General features: G+C 44.5%; 1 protein-coding gene across 12 annotated transcripts in view; it reads right to left on the minus strand.

Moving 5' to 3' along the window:
• Positions 1–2,478: 2,478 nt before the first annotated feature.
• ZNF532 (zinc finger protein 532) overlaps positions 2,479–13,684 on the minus strand; it is a 108,274-nt gene continuing 97,068 nt past the window's right edge. For 10 of the 12 annotated variants that reach the window (XM_060121533.1, XM_060121537.1, XM_060121541.1 and 7 more), the window contains 3 exons: positions 8,266–8,378; positions 5,918–6,065; positions 2,479–4,503 (listed from right to left, as the gene is read on the minus strand). In XM_060121533.1, the coding sequence (XP_059977516.1) occupies positions 4,009–4,503; positions 5,918–6,065; positions 8,266–8,378 (756 nt within the window). In that variant the 3' untranslated portion in view covers positions 2,479–4,008. Of the gene's footprint in view, positions 4,504–5,917; positions 6,066–8,265; positions 8,379–10,485; positions 10,566–13,684 lie in introns of those variants that run through there. The other 2 variants (XM_060121534.1, XM_060121545.1) reach the window with 2 other exon arrangements.

Here is a 13,684-nt window from a genome sequence, read left to right on the forward strand (position 1 = left end):
CACACACATTCAAACAAAAACTAACCTTGAATGAATATCTAAAGTTCATCTGCCCCACGAACAGCTCTTAATTTTGACTTCCATATTTCTATTTAAGTAATCTAAACGTTGAAAAAAAATCTGTTCGCGAAATCACCTAGGTTTGAACTTTCAGGCTTCTCTTCTTTCTCTGTATCCCACAGCATGAAATTTTCCTTGATACTCCTGAACTGCTACCTACAACTGCAGTCTCCTTCCAAGATTACTTCCCCCACCCTAAGCTGAGTCCTCATGCCCATGTGGACCACTGTGTTGGCACCATAGCTACTTCGATTTCAACTTTATTCCTGTGATGGTCATTTATGCTGTGCCAATATTTTCAGTCTTCTGCTTTCCGGGCACGTGGTAGGATTGCACTTCTTGACCTCCTTGTGATTAGGTGGGACCATGTTACTGGTTTTGGTCAATGAAATGTGAAAAGTGACATCTGTCACTTCTGGGCCAGAACATTCAATTGCACTTTCTGTCTGCCCCAATAAGCAGCAATTTTGTTGAAAGTGGGGTAAGGGGATCAAGAGATTTGGAGCAATGTCTCCAGTCTGAGCAAGAAATAAGTCTCAGGGGACTTCCCTGGCAATCCAGTGGTTAAGACTCTGCACTTCCACTGCAGGGGGCACAGGTTCAAGCCCTGGTCAGGGAACTAAGATACTACATGCAGTGGGGTGCAGCCGAAAAAAAAAGAAAGAAAAATAAGTCTTGTTATAAGCCGTTAAGATTCAGGGTTACAACCATAGCATAACCTAACTTAAGCCGATTGATACACTCCCACCATCCATCTCTTTTTTGTTTAATAAATTTATTTATTTACTTTGGCTGTGTTGGGTCTTCATTGCTGTGCGCAGGCTTTCTCTAGTTGCGGTGAGCGGGGGCTACTCTTCATAGCACAGCCTGCGCTCGGGCTTCAGCACTTGTGGCTCGTGGGCTCTAGAGCACAGGCTCAGTAGTTGTGGCGCACGGGCTTAGTTGCTCCATGGCATGTGGGATCTTCCCGGACCAGGGCTCAAACCCGTGTCCCCTGCATTGGCAGGCAGATTCTTAACAACTGTGCCACCAGGGAAATCCCTTCCACCCTCCATCTTAAGCACTGTCACCAATTAATCTGGTAGTCACTCCCCTGTCCAAATAACTCATCTCTATCAGAGTACAAACCCCCAAAGATTGTCATTCAAGGCTTTTTACACCTTGGACCCAGCCTACTCTGTCAGCCTCGCCTCCCTTTCCCCACCAAAAGAGGAAATTCCTAAAAGTTCTAAAAGTTCCTAAAAAAAGTTCCTTTTAGATTCCTAAAAGTTCATGGAATGTGCCCCAGTTTTCTACCTTTGGTCTATGTCCTGTTTCTCAAATGCCCACATTGACAACCACACCCAGTATCTTCAACTAATGAAAAATGGGTAGAATTCACAAGTCCCAACGTGGATTTTTTGCTCAGCATTCACCATGTTAACCCAAGTATTCATGTCTTTTCATTAACAGCTAAGAATTTTCCACACTGGCTCTCTCCAGTTCCTTCTATTCCCCCTCTGGAGCTCCTATGAAACTTGTTAGAGCTGCTTATTTCGTCCTGGACTCCTATGCTCTTCCATATATTTTATCTCCTTATCTCTTTGCTGCATTCTAGGGAATTTCTTCACAATCCATCTTCCAGTTCGTTCATCAATTCTCTATTCAGTTGAACCATCCAGGTTTCCTCCCAGGGCTACAGCATCGGGTGCTGTTTTTCTACTCTGGATTTTAGTTTCTTCTTCATTTTGGACCTCTGGGCCTATTTAAAACCTTTCCTGGATGCTCATCTAGGCATTTAATAGATGCCAATTTCGTATTACCCAGCACATCTGGGTATTTATAAGTAGACAGCCTCCCAAGTTATCTTATAAAAGTCATAGTGCCACAAACAAAAATTTCTAGTATTGTGTTTTGCATACTTTTTATTTGTTGAATAAAGGAGTATTTGTGAATATGTACATAAACACATAGAGCGAGCACTAGATTTAGAGCAAGAATATCTGGGTTCTAATACGCAAAGCCACTTACCAGCTCTGAGGGCTTAGGCCAAGAACTTAATGAGTTCAGCTTCCTCGACTGTAAAACTAGGCTATTAGACCCGTGCAGCCCACCACACAGGTTTATTGCAAGGTTCAAATGCAGAAACATATGAAAAGTGCTATGAATACAACTTAAGAGCAATACAAGTATAAATATAACAAGTAACAGCCATTGAATTTCAAGTTGAGGCATACTTAATCACACCCTCGGGTTATACCGATGTACTGATGGAGTCGATATGTTAGCCGATTGCTAACAAGAATGAATATGCCGCTCTCCTGAGCAGGGAGAATTCTGCAATATCCCATAGCCCATCCCCGCAATGAATCACTCCCTAAACTGCATGAAGATGTCAGCGACCCACCATCAATAACTCTCTCACGGAAGCACAAGGGCCAAATGTCCCACGTTTATTTACATATGAAATGTGTTTAATACAGTTAGGATGGATATGGTTAGTGCATGACACCTGACAGCAGCAAGACCTTCTGAGGAACCGAACGTTGACTACAGTATATCATGCAAGTATATCTATATATACACAAAAGAATTTCTTCTCTTAAAAAAAAAAAGTACAAAACATGTTTAGGGATAAATACAAGATATAAAATGCAAAAGAAAACACAAAACACAAAACCAAAAAGTATAACTCTCCCAGAGAACTATAAACGTTTGGAAGGGACAGAAGAGTACCTCGGCTGCACTAAGAAAGCGGAACTACCGATGTTAAAGATACTTATTTAAATGGCTGAACTAAACCCAGGTGGCTCAGTGCTGACTCGAACGGCCAATTGCGACATGCCGGCTGCTGCATCAATAAGGTGGAAGTTGTGCATCCCAAGTCTAAGTACCAGGACGTATGGCAGTAGCACCCTGAACAGGAAACGCCAACTCTTTAGACAGCAAAGGGTTAAGTCAATTGTGATTTTTTTTTTTTCCTGTCAAGAGCCAGAGAAATACTTGATATTTTTAGTTGTGTCTTTGCAATAGTTAATAAATTACATGACAAAAGCTTGACTATATAAACCTATTGGTCTAACTACGTATTTGTAACTTTTACAGTCCAGCCCTTTCGCTGCTGTATCTCCTTGTGCTCTTTAAAAGTCAGCCTTGCAAATCGGCCCAGAAAGCCACCGCGGCCCCCAGCCACCCCGCACCCCCGTGTCTTCCCTTTAGGATATCCTTCTTCCCCATTCTGAGATGGAATCAATCCACGTTCCTTACTGGATCTCTGGCCCAAGTTTTCATCCCCCCACTGAGAAAGAAGCGACCTGCAAGGCTGCTTTCGACACAGTTTGGCCTGGAGAAGACGCCACACGCCGGGCTGCGGTCCTGACGGGGCCGGCACCCCCTGGCGGAGCAGGCACGTTGAGGATAGTGCTAAGACACTTAAAAGTCCCTAGTGTTTTTGAGACCTACAATCACCTACGATTTATGTAGTGAATTCTAAAAATTAAAAACACTAAAAAAGGCATTATCGTAGCCTGTAATTAGTTAACCCATTCAAATCTGTGACATACAAAATGGTTTATTTGAATTCAGGAACTGCCCCTGATACTAAGAACTGTTTTAAAGAAACAGTACAAAAAGAAAAATTCTAACTCAAATTAAAAAAAAAACAAAAAACCAAGAACGAAACGAAAAAAAACTTCAAAACATTTTCCACTAAATACTGATATAAACATGTAACAAAGAGTATAAAAAGTTATTCATTTAAATATATACAAACTCTTTTCAACTCAAATACTGTTTTAATACTTAATCGAGGAGGATATACAGGAGGAGGCGGAGAAGGGAGTGGAAGGAGGATATATTGCAACAGCCTAGACAGTACTGTTAACTCTATGATAACTGCCAACTTTTTGTAAGAAAACTGTCTCTTTGCTTCCAACGTGGACCGGGACTCTCGGCGGGAAGGGTGCGCGGCTATTTCTCCGCTGAGCTCACTCTTTTGGATTTGATGAAGGCCATGCCGTGGGTCCGCATGTGGGCGTTTAAGGCAGCTTCCGTCTCGAACGTCTTTGCACACACTTTGCACGTTCTGTCCGACACGGGGCCGTCGGCCGGCGCGTCCTCTGGGCCAGGCTTGTTCTCCTGCTGGCTCTCCTCGCCGGCCCCGTTCTGCTTGGCCGCTGGCTGCGGCTCCTTCAGTTTGTGGACGATGAAGAGGTGCCGGGACAGGGAGACGTGCGACGTGTAGCAGAGGCCGCACTCGCGGCACTGGTGGGACGAGCCGTCTGACTTGTGCTGTGGAATGTGCTCGTGGAACTGCAGCAGGTTCTCCGTGGTGAAGCCGCACACGGCGCACTTGTGCACCTTGAACACATTGATCTTCAGCTTCTTCAGGGGCTGCGTGATGGCTCCTCGGGGAGGTCTGAACTCTAAAACGGGTTCTTCCAACTTCCGCTTGGGACTGGGAACCTTGGAGAGAAAAACAGAGCGGGTGACGCACTGAAAACCGGTCTCTGGGCGGGTGACGGGCGGTCGGTGCTCGCGGGCTCTGGGGCTGCGGGGAAACGTGTCCCAGGAGCGGGGGGGTGCGGGCTCCTTACGGCTGCGTGGCTGCCGCCCCACCCAAGGGTCGTGCCTTCCAGCCCCCCAACAGAGGTGGACTCAGCTCCGGGATGACCAGGCATCCTCCAACAGCCGGCTTGGTAGGACAGACAGGTCCCAGCCCTCGTGGGACACAGGCGCCAATGGAGTGACGAAGAGCCACGAAGGAGCCAGCGTGCAGTGTGGCAGGGACAGCCTGAGCCAGGAGGCCACACGGGGAAAGGGGCCCAGGAGGCGGGCCAGGGGGGCCGGGGCAGGGCGACCAGGTGAGTGTGCAGATGAGGCCGAGGAGAGGCAGGGGGCGGGCGGACTGAAAAGCACCTCGTGGAGGAGAAGATGTCCGCACTTGTGCTTCTCCCGAGACTCAGGCGGAGCCACCTGAGCCTCACCGGGTCTCCTAAGCGCCCTTTCCTGCCCACTCACCTTCCTCCCACCCCTTCCCCTCTGGCCTCATCAAATCCCCTCCCTTCCAGCTCTCTAAAAAGCCAAGACGAGGCGCCGCCCTGTCCTCCCAGCTCTGCAGCCGTCCTGCTTTTCCGCCTTGACCTAGGGCTGCTCCTGCACGTACATTCTTTAATTCCATCCCCGCCTCCCCATCACTTGAGGGAAAGGGTTACAATTTAATGCGACACGAGTCTGACTTGTATTCTGATTTCAATGATGAACTCCTTGAAAGCACACACAGGCTTTTACCCAGGAACGTTCCAGACTCAGCACAGGGCCAAAGACGGCAGGTCCCCTAAGTGTCTGCTTTACTGCAACAGCACTTGCGACACACACACCGTGTACTCAGGTTAGTATATGTGCACTCAGGTTAGTATACGTTCTGTTGTCTGCTTCAAGTTCACTACCTACTGATAAGGCACTATCTACGGATCTTATCTTAATCCTTTATCTGTACAAAGAGAAGCTAAATGGAATCAATTTTGATTAGGCACCTCTCACAACCAATATACTGCCAATGAAGAGGAGTCTAGATTCATACAATCTCCTGGCTGAGAGACCACTTCTGTGAGTCAGCATAAAATTTTATATGTAAGTAGATCAATCCCTAAAGTTGTGTCTGGAAGGATACAGAAGAAACTTAATAAAGGTTACCTTTTAGGAGCAAGAGGAAAGCTCAGAACGAGTGCAGAGAGAGCTTCCCTATTATTTTAAAGTTTTAGGCACAGTGTGAATTTTTAAAACTGTGTAACCGTAGAATAATTTAAATGCAAAAAAAAAAATGGCAAAAGCAAGTCAACACAACTTCACTGTAAAGAGAACACGTGCAGTGTTTGACCTTGGTATCTTCTTTTATTTCTGCTTCCTCCTCATTGGTGGCTTCTGTCATTTCTTTCAAGTCAGGATCCTTAATTCCGTGCATGAGTTGGATGTGTTTCTCCAGCATTAACCGCTTCGTGAAGGTACGCCTGGAGTCTGGGCAGTGCCTGTGAGGAAAAAGACAAGGAAATAACCTACTTGCTTTAAAGGAACTCACTGAGGCGCACATTCACTGCTGAAAGCCCTCAGCTGGCCGACAGCCCCGCTCAGAGGGGCCAGGGTCGTCTGCATGAGTACCACTGGTCCAAAGCGAAAGAGTAATTTTGCTATGAATCATAGTTTCCAATTGGTGGGAAAAAAAAAAAAACTCTTGCAGCTTTTGTTAAAAGTTTTCTATCAGTTTTTGTGTCCTTACAGGATCAGCCTAATTTGGGTCAGATGGAGTATTTATTTTCTGAGTTTGGTTAAAGTATTACTTGATTCGTTATTCTAGATGGCTGTAATTTTTAACATGGAGAACATTAAATTTCAAAAGTTTCCTTTCCAGTGACTCAGACGGTTCCCTCAGAATTTACGTCATGAGACACTTTGACAGGAAGAAAGTCCCTGCCTGACTCCTTCACGCTGGTGTTAACGATTCCTGTCCACTCTGCTGTAACACAGACAAGACAGACTGTCTCCCCATCAAATTCCTCATCAAAGCACAATGCAATATGCATGGTTAGAACCGCAGCGCTCAAATACATGTGTTCAGTCAGTCGATTAAAACGTAGAAAACTGTGAACAGATATCCAAGACAGGTCAATTATTTAAACTGTCATTTCCGCTTGTGCAAAATTATGTTAATTACGATTACAGTTCTTCTTTAGAAGATATAAATTTATCATTTTCTTAATCAAACAGGCCAAACACAGGTAAACGGAAGTTAATGACCATGGTGATTACAGATACGCTAAGCCAGACATCAAGAATACCACTGCAGCGAAGGTGGATGGAAAGTGCCTCACAGCTTATGAAGAACCAAATTTGCTGTCTTCAGAGAGGCTTCTAAGCATTTTATGATGATTGGCTCCCAATTCTGGTATCACGTTAGAGACACTCTGTGGGGCAGCAGTGGGAGTCAGCACCGACACCAAAGAACAGACGAAATAGCTGGACAATCCCGGCGTCTTACTGCCTTACAGGCACTTCACGAGGAAACGAACACCCCCGTTAGAGGAAGGACTGTGCCATCCACGCCAGCATTGCTTTCCATTTTCTCAGCCCAGGGTTTCCTCCTAAATTCACTGATTCTTTCAATGCAGTCTCAACGTACAGACTGTATTTACAGAATGTTCTCATCTCACCAAAATCACTCCCAGCTTCAATTTCACGGAAGGAGGGTCCCTGTTTTCCTACCCAAGAAACATTCCCTACCTAACCAAGACACAGCAAAGCCCCGGCGATCTGGTAGCTGACTTTCTCACGTTCCCTCAGCCACGTGGTACACGGAGCCCTGCTTTCATCACGGCCACACGCTGGCTGTACAGCTTCTGTGTCGTTTAGTCCTCTTTTATGGGAAGTGCCTTAAAGTAAGTAACCCTGTTACATCACCTCACTTCAGGCATGTTCTGAGTGGGTGAGAAAGCTTTCTCACTAATAATAATATGACAATCTCTGACCTTCATACACAAAGAAGCTCATGGACTGTCCACTCAGTGGGTTGGCCCACTCAGTTCCTTGAATTTGGTCTCTAACCAACAGCGTGTGCTGAGATGAGGGATGCACTGCAGCCGAGGGGCAAACGTCCAGCCCAGGATGACTCCATGACTGGCCCCACCACGGCCTGCTCTGAACCCTGAGGAGATCTACCAGCCCAAACGGCTTACTGATGCTGCCAACTCCGTGTGTGTAAGAGACCGAAGAGCATCTCATTCAACCGTGCACCTACCTGCCCATGAGCCACTTCTCCAAAATTCTCAGTAATAAAACGCCTACCTCTGTATAATGGGTAAGAACATAGGTGGGAATTCCCTGGGAGTACAGTGGTTAGGACTCTGTGCTTTCACTGCTGAGGGCCCGGGTTCAATCCCTGGTCGGGGAACTAAGATCCCACAAACTGTGTGGCCAAAAAAAAAGAACAAAGGTAACAGATAAGAACATACAAAGGGTGGGCAAGGGACTGCTCCTTTTTATTTTAATACTGTTAAGTGTTACAAACCAAGCAAGAATGGTCTGTCAAAACAAAATACAATTCCGAAAGGAAATCCATACACCATGGAGCAGAGAATGGGAAAATGGAAAGTTAATGGTGAAATGGGAAAAACCTTCGAGAAGTTCCAGGCTAATCCTTTCACTGTGCTTCCCACATTAGAAATCACGACTTACGAGCAGGTATAAACTTTCCTGATGCCTTTGTGCTTGATCCGGTTGTGACGGCACAGGCTGTGGGATGAGCTAAAAGACTTGTCACACTGGCGGCAGGGGTGCTTCTTCATTTGCTTTATTAGGAGAAAAGAGAAAGAAAGTCACTTGAGAGAACAAAAACGGAAACACTTTACAAATTAAAAACTCTTTTGTAAGAGTCTAAGTATCACTGCTGTTTAGCAATACAGTAACAAGACTAGAAGATTTTAAAGGTGTAACAGAGGACTTCCCTGGTGGTGCAGTGGTTAGCCTGCCAATGCAGGGGACACGGGTTTGAGCCCTGGTCTGGGAGGATCCCCCATGCCACGGAGCAACTAAGCCCGTGCGCCACAACTACTGAGCCTGCCTGCACTCTAGAGCTTGTGCGCCACAACTACAGAGCCTGTGAGCCACAACTACTGAAGCCTACACGCCTAGAGCCAGTGCTCCGCAACAAGAGAAGCCACCACAATGAGAAGCCCGGGCACCGCAGTGAAGAGTAGCCCCTGCTCAATGCAACTAGAGAACAGCCCGCACGCAGCAATAAAGACCCAATGCAGCCAAAAATCAATCAATCAATCAATCAATTTAAAAAAAAAAACGTAACAGAAAGGGTGGGCAGGGCTGGAGTAATCATGGAGGGGTTCATTTCTAGAGAACACACTTTATCATAAGACTAAAAAACTATTTTTTTCCTTAAAAAGACTTATTGTTTTGATTGAACACAAACACCCAGATAGCTGAAAACATTACATAAATTTTCTTTGCGTAAGAGACGTTATTTTTAAAAAGCAGATAACCTAGAAAAACAATTCTTCAGCAGATACCAAATAAAGCCATTAGTTAATTTGTTATATCCAGGAAGAACAGGTTTCCTTCTCCAATATGCCATTTTAAATTACATCTCTGGCTAATTTGAAACATTTTAGCTTCTCCCCCTAGTAACTAATTATTGCTTAAATAAGGAAAGAGTTTTCCAAGAATGCTTTTTGTTTTAAATGATACCATTTGGTTATCTCAAGAACACAAGTTTGAAACCACTTTGGGGATATTGCCTGTTGGTATATGTAGAGTGTGTGTGTGTGTGTATGTGTGTGTGTGTGTGTGTGTGTGTGTGTGTGTGTGTGTGTGCGCGTGCGTGCAGGGGAGGGACACTGAGAAAGTAAGAGAGCACGATCAAGAGATATATAAAAATCTGGGCTTCCCTGGTGGCGCAGTGGTTGAGAGTCCGCCTGCCGATGCAGGGGACACGGGTTCGTGCCCCGGTCTGGGAAGATGCCACGGGGCGGCTGGGCCCGTGAGCCATGGCCGCTGAGCCTGCGCGTCCGGAGCCTGTGCTCCGCAACGGGAGAGGCCACAGCAGTGAGAGGCCCGCGTACCGCAAAAAAAAAAAAAAAAAAAAGAGAGATAAAAATCAAAGTGAAAGTTTCCCACTTTGGCTAAGACATAATGTTAATTCAACAGATTCCCATGTGGAACCTTTGAAGTCAAATTAGTGGCTTAACATTTAACACAAATTATTTGGGCATGATACGCACTGCAGTCTGGAAGTAATGTCATATCACAAGGAAATGAAATCAAGAAAGAACTGTTCGCCTCGTGAATGAAACAAATTTGGCTCATCAGCCCTCGTAAAAAATAGGGATGAAGAAGGAATACGTTCTCACGTGAAATTGTGTTACTACTTTGGCAATAAGAAGAGATAAGCAAGCAACTGTGACCTAAGTGATAAAGAAATGATGTTTTCTAAAAAATTATTTTTACATTAATCACCTGACAAACACATCCTTATTCAAGCTGGTAAGCAAATCTAGTCGGGCGGCTGAGAGGAGCCCCAGAGATGGGCTGGCATCTTTTCTCCACCACTCACTAACCATGTGATGGGGGAAAGTGTCCCAACCCCCATAAACACCCACTCCCCAAGCTGTCAAGGGGGGATCACAGCAGTGCCGTCCTCAGAGAGAGTGCTGGGGGAAGCGGCCACTGAAGGGCTGGTACAGTGCTTGGGACACAGAGGAACTGTCAATATGTGTTGCTTTATTAGTAATAAGAAAGTTACATGTCCAAGTTTCATTTTTTAGAAAGTGGAAAACACAGTCTTTTAAATAAAACAAATCAGTCCGGCGGACGCTGAAAAGGTCTTGAACCCAGACAAAGGCAAAGGAGGAAGTTCCTTCTCCAAGTTAAAGATGAAAGTCGTACCATTGCTTGTACTGCTTTCCTAAGCATATCCCCGGGATATATGCATATACATCATGTATCCCAGACTGTAAGAATCATCTCTGGGGAAAAAAAGACACAACAAAGCAAGTGACCGACTAGTGCCTGAGATATCCTGTCCCTTCTCCTTCATAAAAATTTTCGATCACATTAAATAGGCCATCCCTAGTCTCTTTTATTAGCATATGTAGCCAGAGAATGAATAAGAGGTTTCTTTTACAATAAAACTTTAAGTCAAGAACAGTCAGTTATGAAGAGTTCTACTATGTTTCAATAAAGGTTTTTAACATCTACAAATACCTAACTCCTGTTGAATTCTGTACATATAAGATGGACAATGTTAAGATCACCTGGGAGAGCTGAAACACAAGACATCTTTCTAAAAGCAAGACAGTTGTAGCAAATAATCATAAAGGAGGGAGACAATGGAAGTGTATCTTTCTAAGCACAGAACAGGGCAGAGATCTCAGAGACATGCAGACTGGATTTTCTATTATGGTGAAGATTTTAATATTCTACTTCTTGTTACTGTGTAGTTATATTAATATCAAATCAAAATTGTAATAGAGAAATATCAATAAAGAAATCCTCAGAAGATAATAAAGTAAATGAAGAGCAGCTTAGCTAAACCTATAATTATTATTTTCAGAAAGAGTTGACGATGTATGAGATACTCTTTTTCAACATCTTTATGAAAAAAAATTGCAGAAATGAACTGTGCAATCTCAAAACAATGGGGCAAGGTTTCAAAATCACTGGTGACAAGAAAACTACAAGTTAAACTCCAGTTTCCAGATCAAACCTGCCATGTTCACAATACCTAACAAGACAAATGACTTTCTTCTTTGTTAAATTTTAAATACTAACTTGTTTAAAGGTGCTTTGCCTAATTTATCTTCATAACTTGTATCTTCAATATTATAATAGTTCATACTGCTACTTTATGACACAGGGAGCAATTTTTAATCAAACAAACATGGGAAAAAACAGTATTAAGAAAGTGTAGGACTTCCCTGGTGGCACAGTGGTTACGAATTCGCCTGCCGATGCAGGGGACACGGGTTCAAGCCCTGGTCCGGGAAGATTCCACATGCCACAGAGCAACTACGCCCGTGCGCCACAACTACTGAGCCTGCGCTCTAGAGCCTGCGAGCCACAACTACTGAGCCCACATGCCCCAACTACTGAAGCTCTCGCGCCTAGAGCTCGTGCTCCGCAACAAGAGAGGCACTTCAGTGAGAAGCCTGCGCACCGCAACGAAGGGTGGCCCCCGCTCGCCGCAACTAGAGAAAGCCCGCGCGCAGCAACAAAGAGCCAACACAGCCAAAAACAAATAAATAATTAATTAAACTCTTAAAAAAAGGAAAAAAGAAAGTGTAAAAGTCTACCATCATTCTGTTTTCAAGACTTTTAATGTCCTTTACTTCTGCTGGCTCCAAGGCTGCATAAACTGATATCAACAGAACCAGGGCCTTAAGTGTACTCTTTATAGTTAACTAAAATCAGAAAAGAAATTTATGAATTATAAATTATTTTGTTTTTAAATAGAACTCTTTAAAGAAACAGTGAACTAATAAGCTGGAAGGGTCTGAAAATTTTGCTGAAAACGTTAGAGCAAAATATCAAATAAAACACGTGGGCACACCTCCTGAACTGTCTCCCTCATCTCCAATTTCTAACTCTTTTACCTTTGTGTCCTGTAGGGAAGAGAGCATTATTATTAACTGCTCTTACCAAACAAACTCCTTTGTTCTACATGCCCCAGCCCTGGGCTCAGGTCTGAGCTCTGGGATTTAAAATGCCTCTGAGAGCCATTCTTTTCGGATGGCACTTGGTGGAGGTGGGCGCTCTCACGATCAGACATTTCCATGCTGATAACCAGTCCCTTCCTGTCTCTTGGCTTGAAGGCCTCTGTCTCAGGTGACTCTGAAGAAGTTAGAGGGAGAAAAGCCACAACTTCACACTCCCATCTGGCCAGACACCCACGCATCTCCATCTCTTCTGCGATTCCCTCCTCCACGAGATATCTGCCTCACACCAACACGCACAGGGCCTCCTTGACAACCAGCACACGTCCAGGAACAGCCACAAGTTTAAGATTAAACAGGAGCGAAGTTATTCCCAAAGCACGCTGACACACATCCTTCAGCTCTTATCACAGTGGTTTTTATGAAAAAGGAAAACCAAACCAACTGCATAATGTACGCCTACCACAGCAGCAATCCCTCAGAATTTAACTCCTAAAACCCTGGACCGTTCCACTTGGGAATCTATTCTACAGATAAACCTGCACATGGTATAGTCAGTTCTGATTTAACACAACATACATAGAACACGTGCTCTAAATCATTGAACTATGCAGAATCAGGCAACAAAACCCACAAGACTTCCAGCAGCAGTGAAGTTCAGGGCATAACTTTCAAAAACTGCCAATGACCCATTTAATAAAAAACTAAACTAGCATGGATTTGCACATGTTAAACGGTTAAGAAACACATATTAGGTGCTGCAAAAAATGTGGCACTTTACCTCGAAAAAGACCTTCACTTTGCTTGTGGAAGTGAGCGCCAGGGGGCTTGCTTGAGTTTCTGTGAAGTGGTGTAAGGAGGGTTATCTGAAATTGGAGGGAAGTTGTAACACCAGGTGTGGACCTGTGTGACTCAGCCCACGGGGAGATGAGGTCACTGGTGAAGGCAGAAGGTGTGTGCACAAGTGTGCCGGGTGGACTCCCACACAACTCTGTTGCACAGTTTAATGATCACCTAGTGTTTCTCAGGGATAGAATCACACGAGCAAACTCGGAATTCACATTACGCTTCAACTGTTCCCTGATGTATCAACTACATTGGAACAAATCTGTGTTTTCAACACAGGCATTACAGCAGAACTGACTGTACATACAAGGTTATTCACTGCAGCACTGTGTGTAAGGGGAAAAGATGGGGGAAAATGTGGGTCCATCCAAGGAGGAATGGTTAAATAAATGATACGCGCTCAAAACGATATTCCTGTCATGCAGCAGTAGAAAAGAATGAAAGATCTCAAAGCACTGGTATGAAAAGAACTGTAACATAAATTACATGGAGACGGAACCGGTGCAGAAAATTAACTTAATAAACTGTGTTCTGTGTTAAAAAGAGGTAAAAATGAGAACACAGATGCATATACGATGATACTGGCA

This window comes from Lagenorhynchus albirostris, chromosome 14, assembly GCF_949774975.1.
Source record: "Lagenorhynchus albirostris chromosome 14, mLagAlb1.1, whole genome shotgun sequence".
NCBI classification, from domain to species: Eukaryota; Metazoa; Chordata; class Mammalia; order Artiodactyla; family Delphinidae; genus Lagenorhynchus; species Lagenorhynchus albirostris.